Raw genomic sequence first — 14,243 nt, 5'->3', positions numbered from 1 at the left:
AACTCTTATTGATTAATTAAAAGGGTAATTTATAATTATACCTGCAGATTCGAGTAATAGGATAATGCAAAGAATACGCACGTGTACTCTTAAAAACACAAACGCAACTCAATAAAATATACCGACTTCCTCTACGATACAAAATTCCGGTCGTCGTCGTCGTCCTATAGAGTGAACCCAATGCATTTAAATATTAATCAAAGTGCCATTTGTATGTGAAAAAAAAAACTGGTTTGGGTCTACTAGATTTCATTCATTTAAAATAACACTTATTCATATATTTTACTATGTTTGATATTATTACCTTGTTGGGCGCATTGCAATGCCACGCTGACTTGTGATCCATGCCTACAACCTGAAATATATAAAATCAAATTATTTTAGTCCACTGTTTAACAAATAGTAAAAACATACATCATTATCTAAAAAAAATAGAAGCAATACTATTATTTAAGCTTCAAATCATAGATTTGTTGAAATATAGACTGCCGGCTACTATATTATTAAGTTGTTTATTATATCCACCCACTGCATTCATCGAAACCTAAATTGGATGTATAAAAAAAACACGACCGGTAGCAAATTTTAATTTTTTTTTAATATTAGGTTTTTTAATGTAATATATAATCGCCGTTATAACGTTACTTGATAATAAATAACTCCTTGAATTAAACCGAATGATCTATAAAGAGTTCAAACTAGCAAAGTAATTATTTTTTAAATGATTTTCAATCAAGTTCGAATTTAACTGTTGGGTTATTTTTCATTTTTAAAGTAGGATTTAAAAAACGAGACATAAAGTAGAATATTATTCATAAAATGTTGGCGTAGTTTAACAATAGTTAATGACTAAAAAATAATGAAAATTTTTGTTTGGTTTGGGCACTTCATAACTTATGTATTTTTACCGTTTAGTCCAGTGTGAATAAAATTTGATTATTCATATCAAAGCCCATTCAGAAACGAGATTTTTTTTTTTATTAAACAAGGGAAAGCAATATAATATCTTTTACGTGGTACTTGCTACATAACAGGAAAACATTTTTAACAGCCAGCTTATTTTATTATTTGATGATGAGGATATCCACCGTCAAGTGAATAGATTTTGCTCGTGTATTTATATAGTTGTTGCAACCGGTTTACTTTTATTTGATAAATCTAGTAGTTTTTAAATTTCTACTCATTTTAAAGAGCACTGAATGAAAAAAAAAAATTATTTATATGCGCATTTTGAATTACCAATACGTTTTTGTTGTGCGACTGTAGCCCATTAATTATTTTATCTCAAAATGGATTAGAGTCTCGCAATACTATTATTTATAGTCACCTAAAGTGTATAGTATTAATAACAGCTTTAATTGTTCGAAGCTAATATATTATAATCCCTATACGTGTAATCTATACACATGTGTGCATATACATGTATTAGTAAAATGTAAATTAAACTACTATTTTTAAAAGTGTCAAAAAGAATTTCATCGGCAGTAAAAACAACCAATACTAGTTTATATGTAACACATTTGCATTACATCATTTTTACATTTATTCTATTTTAAATTCTATTATTAATTTTATATTGTTTTTTCATAACCATTCTCAGCAAAACAATTTATACTTTTACGTTTGATAAATAAAAGACTCGTTAATTGCTATTTAAACTGTTAATGGACAAAAGCAAATAATCTTGAGCGGCTCGGCGGCGTTTATTCAGACACGTTTCATGTGCAGAGAATAACAGCTAAGGTACACCGCAGAAAATTATCACATTACCATATACGTCAATACATACGTTCAAAAAAAGAAGACAATTTTCCTAAATCCACATTCACGGTAACACATACATATTTATACGCTTAAAAGAGAAGTAAGATAAGATAACACAGCAGATGTAAACAATACCCAAATACACACACAAGTAAAAAACAGTCATTCAGGAAAGTGAAGACTCGGTAAAAACCAATATTTGCTCAACAAAACCAGTTATTATTTATTATAACTTATTTTTCTGTTTTAGTAGAAAAAAAAAAAATTATTAGGTATTTCGTAGTATCTGTGTTTGTTGCCTCTTTACTGTCATTATTTATGAGATCACTTTGTTAATAACAATGTTTATCATTTGTGATACACACGCGTATTTTTAGACACAAGTCATAAGCTTACCATTTGTAAATAATTAGTCAAGTTAGTCATTTGTAGAATTTTTACGTATTGGCAACGAGATTAATAACACATTTAGTTACACTTGTTCGCATCCATTTTTCATAGAAAAATGTTCAACGTTTTAAGGTTTCTCTGCCGTCTTTTTACTTCTCTATCCTTAGGTATACAAACATGACTCAAGATCTTCCATGCATCATACACCTCTTCTTCCTTTACCAGTTATAGTAAAAAATGCGTAGAGTGGGCATTGGTATGGTGGGCGCCGTAAGAAGACCCAACGAAATATGATTGCCAATATTTGGTGAATTTGCGTGCGTCACAGCTATAATATTACCAAATATAATCGAGTTAACTCCACAAATACTGTGATAATATAATAGAATACTTTTAACCACTGTATAACACGTCTACTGCGCACTACAATGACCATAATTGGTATTATCAAAAACTATCACGCAAACCGTCAAAATTTACCGATGCATATTTTCTTTAGGTGTGAAACCTGTTTATAAAATCACCAAAGAGACAGTCAAGTGACTTTTTTTTATTCATTCAACCAATAAAAAACATCACTGTGCATTTAAAAGCTGTATGGGCACACCGACAAAAGGGATTCTTTCCAAATGTTGTACATGTGAACTACGATAAATCATACAAGAGTATGCTGTATTAGTCTTAACTGCGTAAAAAGTTAATAATAATTTCTAAATTATTTTTGAAAAAAGTAATCAATACAATTCAAATTTATACTAATCACATAAATTATAATTTAATCAATGAAAACATAAAATAGTTGAAATTAACATATAAAAAACGTACATAAATTATGAGTAATATTAAAAAAACGTGCAAAACAAAATAATTAAAAGTGTGCAGTTATATATATTTTTATGATTCACTCGAGCAGTGACGTAACTAGAGGGGGGCTAAAAGGACTATAATACCTCCCCATTAGACAAGTATTACTGTTAACAGTATATGACTTGGCGCTAGTAAGAGTATGCGAAGATAAGTCTTTAAGCCTCCCCCTCCCCTCCCTAAACAAAAATCCGTGAAAACTGTCAATTATTTTTTTTTTACTTCACACAAAATGTTATTATTTTATTAAAATTTTTTAAATCCCCAACAATCATCAACAGATCGCTTATGTGCTAATTGATAATAGGATTTTTAAGAATTATTCATATTTTTCGGAATTTGTGAAATGTAGTTCTATAAGTATTGTTTGAGTTTGTAGAATGTACTTTTTCAGATTTGTCGAAACTTACATGTATAAAATTTTGGAAGGATCACTTCTATCAGAGTTTACAATTTCTTGATTTTAATTTTCGATATAAACGGTTGACCCAGTCAAATAAAATGAGTTATTGCAACGGTAACAAATTTTAGTTGTCCTGAAATTGAACTAAGAACGAGCAATAAATTAAATAAAAAATTATCATTGATCATTAATATTAATTACTAATAAATGACGCATGAAAAGTGGGCAGGTATTCGAACACTGCTTAGTTAAGTGGTCATCTGTCTTATATTGGCTTCGACCACATTATTCATGTCATAAAGTATACGAAGAATATATATATTCTTCGTTTGTTTTCTTAATATATATATATAGATTTCAACAACTATAATTTTTCCAATCAAACCCAGCCAAATCTCAATAATTATTGAGTTTAGGTCTACGGATTGTCTGAATACTGACCAAACAAGTCGGTTCGTACAGACATATAAACTGTTTATACAGTTATTGATACATATCAAATGAACCGATTGTGGCTAAGCTATTTCTCTGTTGGAAGATCGTTTGCGGTTGCTACACTGCTTCACAACAGTTGATCGCGAAATACTTAAGTTATCTATTTATCCACTTAAACACATCAAGTCGTTGCGTACAAACAATAATGTAACTCGGATACGGTTGTCGTGTTGTCTGATCGCCATGGCGCAAACCCAGTTTATACGCTTGACTGGGTATAGTACTAGGTTAACTGTTGAAATTTTCACCGGAAAAATTTCCCGGCACTAAGTAAGCAAGAGTAAAAAAAACTCGGTCTTATAACAAACTGGTTTGCGTTTGTTTTTTAAACGCACCGCCGGCCACCCACGCCGGCCTAATGTAAACAATGGACGGTCAATTGTCGCGCGATGCGCCAGGTCGCGTTCCTTTCTAGTTGCCAACACGTTCCCGTATATGAATTTATAGTGCGTATTTATTTGCGTTTTCGTTTAAATGTAATAACAATAAGCTTTACAATGTTTACAAACTGCAATGTGCACCTGAAGGTAAAGTTAAAACTACACACGATCGAACGGTGCGATTCGCACGACAAAGTCGGATCCGAAGATTCTCAGACTACTGCCGCACTTTGCCAACACTGATCGCAGTTGTAGTACAATTGGACCGTTATTATTTTTTGTTATTACTGTAACGGCATATCCAAGTCTTGAGATTTTATATTAATATATTATCAGAATATTATGATTAAACTAAAAATAATGTATAAGCGGTGAAGCAAGTCGATGATGTTTTTAATAATGCTTGTAACAATAATAACATGGTCGATACAAAATATTATGTCTCCTGAACATCAATAGTAATTGCGAATGTCACAGGAAAAATATGAAAACTTAATGCTGTTTGTCAAACATAATTTTACTTTAACCGTAAACGCCAATGATATCCCCTATTTAAACAAACCTAATTGATTGATAAAGGCAATGCAAATTTCACTGTAACCCTTTTGCACTCGTGGAGGATGTATAGCAATCGTCTAACATCATAAAAATATTGCCACTGACGTAAATACTAAAATCTGGAAACCAACAAAATGTAGTTTACATTAACCGTTTAGTTTAAACGGTTTAACGACAAAAACTAACTTGATCACATTATTCAACCACGCACTTTTTGTATTGAAGATCATATGCGCGTTTTTTATGGTGTGCATTTTACTTGGAAAATGTCAAAGGAGAGTTAACAATCGAGTGTTTTTTATCAATAANAACTAAACGGTTTAACGACAAAAACTAACTTCATCACGTTATTCAACCACGCATTTTTTGTATTGAAAATCATATGCGCGTTTTTTATGGTGTGCATTTTACTTGGAAAATGTCAAAGGAGAGTTAACAATCGAGTGTTTTTTATCAATAAAAAAATTATATTCGATTTGTATGCAAAGTTAACCCAAAATCAACCTTCAAATAGAAATACCAATGATCAGAACTAACCACATTTTCTTAAAGAATAATTTTAATAAATAATAACATAAAATCGCGATATTAAACTACTACTATACACCAGCCCACGCTATGGCATAAATATTGTTTATGGCGAAATATTAAGAAAATCGTCAAAAACGTTTAGGAATATTAATGCATTTATCAGCAGCTGTTTAATTTATTCACTTTTATTGCTTAAAAACAGGGAAAACAGTTAAAGTTAATTTTTTTCAACTGTTCTTAACGGATGAGGAAATAAATTATTAATCAGAACATTAGTGCCAACTTTATTAATAATGCTCATTAATACAACTAGTAAACAATTCAAATTAACGTTATATCTATTACATATTTAAAAGAGTATTAATAATTAAAGGTAATATTATTCATAAACACAAAAAAGTAAAAACGTCCTTGGGTATAGTGTTTAATTCACTTGTGTCAACTGAGTTATTTTGCAAAAACGTAAAAAATATAAAATATTACAAAATACAACTAATGAACATAAAAAAGTTTTTTAACACGTAATTTTCCTATTTAAGTACAATTTTTATTGCACCATTGATGAAGTTACATTAGAATAAAACTTTTAACTACCAATAGAAATATCACTCATTATGTTTTCAAGTGATCGATATGTGATTTAGACAATATCGCCAGTAACAATATTAATTTTGTATTCTCTTTTAATGAATGTAATGCTCAATTAAATAACCAAAACAAAAACTAACTCTACTGTAAATTATAAACTTTTTATTTCGGATATCGCATAGGTAAATAACACTCAAGAGCAAACTAAATGAATTTACCAAGAAATTGTTCTAGACATTCATTTTATTCTATGCAATTCTATTCCCCTTGCAAGTATTTTACTTATCTTACTCTGTATAAGTATATACTTAAAGCCTTTAGGCTAAAGGTCAATAAGTAACAACCAGTAATACACATTTAACAATATTTTTAGAAAATACTTGTTATTAACATAACACTGCAGGTTATATTTTGTTTTATGAGCTACTTGCACGGGTAATGAACATCAAGTACATGTTTCATAAGGTATACATTAAAAAGCAACTCTGAAATAATATATCATAAAATCTGCACATTAGACATTTCACGTTCAATCATATAGGCAGATTATGTTTTGTTTATTAATCTGTGGCATAAGCCTAGTGAATAAAAACGCATTTTTTATAAAAAAATATCTTAATTTATATTATTATTATTAAGATAAATGCGTTCAAATTTACCACGCGATCTTAAAAATAGATATATTTTATATCCACAGGAAGCCGACTATAATGAATATCTTTACCTATTATTGGCACCTTGCCACATTATATTTTTTTTATGTTTGTAACGATCAAGTTAATATAAATCCATGGTAGCAAAATTAGATTTCTTAATTTTCTAATTATTTTTAATGTCATATTTTTAGGTTGTATACATTTATTACATCAAACCAGTTGGTAAACCGAAGCACACAAACAGATTTCACTAAATATGTTTTGTTATTGCAAAAATGTTGTAATCCCTAATATTAGCCAAAACATACCGTAAACAATCGCCAATTATTGTAATCATATCCATAGATCATTTATGGAGGTTATTAAACATATTTATTCAACTATTAGATAAATATTATAATCTTCATTTTAAAAACAACCGTTAAATATTTAGTAATTCATTTTTAAACCACAACATGAAATACAATAAGGTTAGTTTAACAAGAGCATTTCAATGATTTCATTGAAATAGGAAGACCATCTTTCAACTGAATACACTTTTGAGATTGTGAAATATACACGAGGGATTTTTAATTTTTTAATTTTAATGATCTCTGCTTCGTATATCAGATGATTTGTCGGGCTATAAACAAATTGTAAGTCCCTAATGGAAGTTTTACTAGCCAATTTCATGTTTGAAATTTAAAGACCTTTTTTCAAAAACATACACGTGGAACCTTGGCAATTTTATTATCTTTATAAAATATCTAACAATGAACATTGCTGGGATTATTTGATTTTAAAATACATTCTGGTTTTATTTGGCACGTAAACTATGACAGAGGATTTGAATTATGCGTGTATTAATGTGCCCATTTTATAGATTTAAACGACAATGCACGCCATTCTGATATTTAAAAAAATGATGGCGTACACAAGTTAAAAAAAAACATATCGGTCACAAGTGGTAAATTACTGCAGTAAAAAAGTTAATAATTATAAACAAGGAGCGCATGGAATAATCTTAATAGCTCATTTGTACATCATATCTCTCTCCATACAGTCGACTGAGACGTACAGTAATAGAAAATTTGCTCATCAAAGTCCATACCCCTAACGTACAGCAGATGTTTTAAGGTCGCGTGAAGTCTATATTGATATATTCTGCTCCTTTTTGACACTATACCGCCTCTCGTTCTAAGATTATCGTTATAAATTTTATTTTTCAATCCCCTTAACAGCCGCGCGCCATTTATTCGGCACTCCGTTAATTTGAATACCGTAACATAAACATAGTTGGGTGCGAAAATTGTCTGCTCAAAAAAGTGGCGCGGTAGCATATGGTGTGTTTTACCCTTTTTCCGGTTATTTACCAAGATTGATTGTTTATATTTTGGAAGACACTAAACAGCCGTAACGATAATTATACAGATGTGTCTTAATTAAATATTTACAGGCTTTTTAATTTCCATATGTATGATAATCTATCATGTGTTAAAACAAAAACTAATTGCAATTTATGTATTAGCTTAATACAAAAAATACATATCGTATAACATTTCAAAAAAAAAAAATATGTGATTTGTTTTAATTAAAGATTAAAAAGCTCATATATACTTTTTAGACGACTACAGTTTTCCTATAATAGTATTAAAGTCACGTAAAAAACAGTTGTAATATTTGTGTTCCCTTGAGCAATTTTGTTGGTTGATGATTTACACCGGACATAGTTTTAACTTTAAATGATCCGTTAACAAAAAGTTAATTTCGAAAAATCACCATGGGTCTCGTACGAGGACTATTATAATCTCCAATCTGTGTAACCGGAAATGAAAAATACACATGAATGACGGTCACTGTGTGTCTTTACCGCCACCGCAGTAGAGAAAGGCCGAGCCCCCAAAATTGGTCACCGAGAATGACATCGGGTTATTATGAATATTATTATTCTATGTGTCTCGTGCACATGTGTTCTCCCTCTCAGTGCTAGAGGGTGTTGACTTAGGATAAAGTGAACCCTTATCGATAGCTAGTTTCCATTACATATGATGCCAGATCTGTTTAAACACAATATCATATCAGGCCATTTGCTTGTATCTTGAATAAACTCCAGCTACTATAGTACTACACCTCCTTTTTGGTTTGGGCAATGATGACGCCGGTCGTCGGTATTATTTTGTGTCGAAGCGGTGATGATGAGTTTCCGGTCGTTTTTTACATAAACTTAAACGGTTTACAGTCTATTTAAAATACTAAAACACACTATGTTTTCAACAATATCCTATCAGTCACAATAAAGATAATTTTCTATGATTGGACAAAAGTTTGTTGTTATGGCGAATTTTAGCAAATTATGATTTAACTTTAAAATCATCTATAGAAATTCATTAATATTTTATCCGATCAAATGAATAATACTGCTAGGAACATACATCTTACTGAGTATAACTGTTTTATATGTAACCCATTATATTAACATGTATAAAGTATAAAGGATATTTTTGTATAGGAAATTGTATGAACCATTCATTATAAATTCTACACTAACAATATTTACCGAATGCAAAATATGCTAAGCTTACATACAAACTCGATATTATTTTTATTATTAATACAACTTGATGTATTAATTATGTAAAACTGTGACCACATATGTTATGGTACAATGACTTCTGTTAATAGATTATTGACTATATAATATAATTCATTTTAGTTTTTGCATACAATTCATCGAAGAAAATATTTCAAGTCCCTTTTAAAACTGTTGAGTTGTCATATGTTAATATGCGTTATTGTCATAAAATGTAGATTGTTATAGCGGTTAAAATTTTTTCTTCGCGTAGAAAACTAATTTATTATTACAATTATTATTAAATTGTTTAAGTAGCGCACATAAATTGTCTAAGATTTATAGAAAACATTATATTAAAAATTAATAATTTGAATTTTTTAATATACCTTGGGGTCATTTTAAATAAAATTAAAATTGTAATTGAAAATTATTTTTTAGTTCTATGTGTTAATCATCCGCCCAAGGCACTCGACTTATAAATCGCACTGTTTTCATTACAGAATATTTTACTGAAGTATTACTTATACACTAAACAATTCAATCAAAATTTTTTTTAAGAGCTCCACTTGAAGTCTCTCAGATACTTGGTGCCTCGAAGTCTGCCATTTATCATGATCATTTCATGCACCACACAACCATTTTAAGGGGCGGTTCATGAACAGAAGCAGTTTTAGTAACACGGAAGCTCAATTATCGTTATTATGTTAACCAATCTAACCTTGGTTCACGTTATACGTCATTTGTAACTGTCACACTCCGCTGCGGTGTCACCGAAATGTATCAAGATCTGCTTCGAGCGGCTACTGGTATGTGTGTATTTGTATAAGTAAGTACGTGCGTATAACGTCCATTGTATACTTTTTTTTTTTTAATCCGCGACACGAGTTGGATACTTGCCCTATAGTGAATATGTATTACATTAACGTTATTAAACGAGGGTATATATACGAAGCAGTGAATATTGGATGTATGAATGGGTTTTGGTGTACACCTAAAACCCACGCGACGCCTAAGACCGCCCGGTGCGCTAGACTCAGGATATACAATTATTACACCCTCAACCCGCTGCAGTGGTCTACTATCCAATTTTTTATTATTTCTCTTTCACTGTAATCCGGATTACACGTTATTGCCGTAAGTCTTATCGGCTACCGTCGCCTGATCATCTATCTTCGTCCACCGACCAGTTGTACAAGCCATTGTTGCGCATTTGTCTCATAGCATACCTATGATTTACGTCGCACTCAAGTACACATAATATAAAAAAAACATGGAATAAATTATCATTACTTGGTCATTAGAAAATGTAAGAAGCGAACGTGATTTGATGGCACTCCACGCAGTTTTCCAGGATTTTACTGCAATCGATTTGCTAATTAGAGCGTCAACGTGATAATGCGGTCACAAAAGAATATTGTCACTCGGTCAAAATATTGGAATGCCTCGGTCTCGTGAAATACTCATTTTTCAAAATGCATATCAAATTTCCCGTACAACTTAGTAGAGAGAACAAAAATTGTTCGAGAATGGACATTAATTAGTGGCAGATAAAAAACCAACAAAATGTGATTGTACCATAGAAAATAGCACAATTACATGTTATACGAATAATTTTCAATTGTTATCAACACATTTATAAGTTAAAAATAAACTATTAATAAAACAATAAGACGTTTTCATTGAAATTAAAAAAAAAACGTATCGAATATCAACACTAAATATTTTTATTGAATTCAGAGGCATATTAAAAGGGGGGCGATAATATAATATTTTAAACTCTCTATTACCTAATATTTTAAATTATTAAAAAAATATAAAATGTTTGTTTTATATTAAAAGACGAACAATTACTTGAACACATAAAATCTTCATTTTAATTAAATCGACAAAGTTTAAAACTATTTCAAGTTTTGTTCCTTTTAACTGCAGTTTAAATTTGATTATAAATATTTCAGGTTTAAACATCAAAAATGTTATAGCTGTACACGATTTTTTAGGTTAATATTGGGAAAGATTTATAATATATGAAGCGTTTAATAAAAATACGAATATTAAGACGACGGCATAATATGACTATTAATTCATTCGAATTACTTATTAATAAATAAATAAATATACATTTAATATGAGATTATTTCTATTCTTGATCACTTTGTAAGGTAATGTGATATTAAAAAACCATTAGTTTTAATAATAATAAAAACTTAAAGTACTTCATTACATTTAATGTAGCGAAGTACTACAGAGAGAACATTTTATCATGAAAACTTCATTAATTAAAAAATAAAAATAATAACAAAAATTTTTTTTTGTTTACTTTTAGAGACATGTTTTTTTCAATTTATCAATCATGCAGTATTTTTTTATACTCATCATTTATACCTTATAAGGATAACAATTTTTTTTTCAAATAGCAACATACATAATTAACTAGCTTATACTTATTAATTAAGTAGCGGTGTAATTAAGATACAGATTATTTGATAGCAACTGTTGAACCAATATTTTATAATTTACTATTATTTTTATACCTATGTGGGAGGAGAAGCGTAGCCAAGAAATGTATAATTTAAATTATAAAATTATCAGCACACGCTGTCATTACTTTAATTTGGTAATTACTTCTATAATTATGATTCAAATTTTGTTATTGGCCAGTTATTTTCTTAATTAGATCATTATCTGTTGAATAACCTAGTTAATTATGTATATTTATACTTTTAAAAACATTTGTTACCCTTATAAGGTGTAAGGGACATATATAAAAAATAATTTACGATTAATAAATTAAGAAAAAAATGTATCTAAAAGAAACAAGAAAAAATTATCAATTTTATTTTTCAATAAATTAAGCGGTTCATGATAAAATAATTACTATGTATATTTATACTGAAAACATTGAAAATTGAATTCCTAATCAATAGATTAACTTAGCATTGAATCTTCGATTTAATAGTAAATATATTATAGTTTATTATTATATTTAAAAATGAAATTCAACAGTTTTTTCAAATTCGAATAGAATATCAAGGTAACATTGGTAAATATGCAATTATTATTTCTCTAGAAAATCAACTAACTAGCATTTATATAATTAGAACTTCTTTTAAATTTGTTTAACGTGTAAAAAATATGATATCATTAATCATATTGTTTCACATAGAAATACTGATTTTATAAGCAGAAAAAAATGGTTATTAAAAATTTAACAAATTGAATAATTATATTTAATATTCAAAAATAAATGTTTCGACAAACAATACAATTGTAACTTTAAAATATCTTAACACATTTCAGTAAAAATATTTTTAAAACAAAGATATTTATTTATCAGTATTTTCCTGGCAATTTTACGTTGCTGATTTATTTTTGAAACCAAAATTGTGGCAGAATTTTTTAACGCCATCCTGATCAACTTCTCCATTGCTTACTTTCTTAAGAATATTGTATGGAAAATTATTTAAAATAGATGATGTAAACATTTTTATTATCTCAGGTTCATTACCTTCAAATTCATAATGAATCTTGAATTCATACAAATTATAAAAGATTTTTAGTGATGATAATGTTTTATAGAATTCCGTAGTTTCTTGTGTACTAAAATAATGAGAATTTACCTGTTTAGTGTATGTGTAAGTATTTTCATGCCATGTTTTCAATTTATTAAATGCCTCAAGAACAGCATTAGGCTTATTTAAGAATTCCAATGCTTCAATCATACAATTTATCAAGGGATTTAAATAATGAACAAGTATGTAGAAATGCTGGAAGGCCTCATTTTTATTAATATCATGGATATGCGATGACTTATAAACATTTGACATTTTATAGTGTATATCATCTAATAATTCCAAAATGATGAAGTAAATTGAACTCAGCAAAATCGAACATTGCTCTAATTTTTGTTGTCCATTAATTTCAGTGACAATAATTTTTTTATGTTCGTCTAGCCTAATTAAATCTTTTACTGTAATAGTTTGACTGTATTTAGTTGTATCATCACAGTGGGTGACTCTGAATTCTTCTACCGATTTCCAACCACTTTGACTGAGAATTTCATTGAGCTGGTCAAAATTTATATTATTTTGACTAGATAAAGTTGTAGTTGCGAAAGATAAACGAATAAAAATGCACTGTACTAGTAAAATGTACATTATTAACCGTTGAGGAGATAAGTTTACTATTATCAACTACTTGTATACACGGAAAATAAAGTATACCTATTGTATTGAATATATTATACTATTTCTTATGTAAACAATCTTAAATTATTAAAAAAATATGTTTACTTAGAAATAATATAGTTTTGGTTTTTAATTTAAATCGATATACACATTAATTATATTTTATTTAAAATAACATAATATTATACATGATATCACTTTAAACCTAAAATTATGTTCTTCTGTTGTTTGATTATGAAGTCAGTTTTTATAATACGTGTAAATTAACGCCTCAAAAATATGTTTGGTACAAATGATCAATAATAATAAATAAAAAAACCCAGCACAGTGGCGTCGGAGACTAGTGATAGGATCCTTGATATTTATTGAAGTTATTGAATCTTAATGAGATAAAAATCAAATGATTTGACATTTTTTTCTAACTCAAAAAAATGAAAAATATTAATGCCACAGGCGGATTCGAACCTCGTACCCTTAGCGTAAAAGACACAAGTGTTACTGATTCGGCAACTGTTCGTCGCTTTTGACACATGATAAAATTAGCAATTTAAGCTAAGTCAAATTTAAAAGTTACTTTTTCGACTTTAAAAAAGCAAAAAAATTTAAATAAGTTTAATTTATTATGTCTTATGAACTGTATTCTATGTCATTTAATTATATAATATTCATCAAAGTTAATGTATTGCCCTTATAAGATATTTTAAAATAAAATAAAATACAAAACCCAGGATTTAAACACCAAAATAGCATATTTTTGAACACGGTAGCCATTTGCACATAGAAGATAAGTCGTCGGGAAAAATTTTATAGTACATAAAATAAGCTTTAATTTGATATATGTTTAAAGAACGCAGTATTTCAGGAACATTTTCAAAAGTT

The 14,243-nt window shown here is 28.8% G+C and overlaps 1 protein-coding gene and 1 long non-coding RNA gene across 9 annotated transcripts in view; one reads left to right on the top strand and one right to left on the bottom strand.

The window, feature by feature from the left end:
- LOC126896652 (Kruppel-like factor 1) overlaps positions 1 to 14,243 on the bottom strand; it is a 60,339-nt gene that overhangs the window by 24,225 nt on the left and 21,871 nt on the right. For 5 of the 7 annotated variants that reach the window (XM_050669641.1, XM_050669728.1, XM_050669883.1 and 2 more), the window contains one exon: positions 305 to 355. In XM_050669641.1, coding sequence (XP_050525598.1) covers positions 305 to 355 — 51 coding nt within the window. The other 2 variants (XM_050669803.1, XM_050670043.1) reach the window with 2 other exon arrangements.
- On the top strand, positions 1,687 to 10,838 carry LOC126896995 (uncharacterized). Of its 2 annotated transcripts, none has more exons than XR_007702004.1 (3): positions 1,687 to 1,830; positions 2,654 to 2,850; positions 9,739 to 10,838. It is a non-coding gene; the product is annotated as an uncharacterized LOC126896995 (long non-coding RNA). The 2 variants fall into 2 exon arrangements; XR_007702012.1 differs by having other exon boundaries at positions 1,687 to 1,949.

The sequence above is a fragment of the Daktulosphaira vitifoliae genome, unplaced genomic scaffold, assembly GCF_025091365.1.
Source record: "Daktulosphaira vitifoliae isolate Bord-2020 unplaced genomic scaffold, ASM2509136v1 Scaffold_1, whole genome shotgun sequence".
NCBI lineage: Eukaryota > Metazoa > Arthropoda > Insecta > Hemiptera > Phylloxeridae > Daktulosphaira > Daktulosphaira vitifoliae.
The sequence above is the reverse complement of the archived record's forward strand: the minus strand, read 5'-3'. Positions and strand labels throughout refer to the sequence as shown.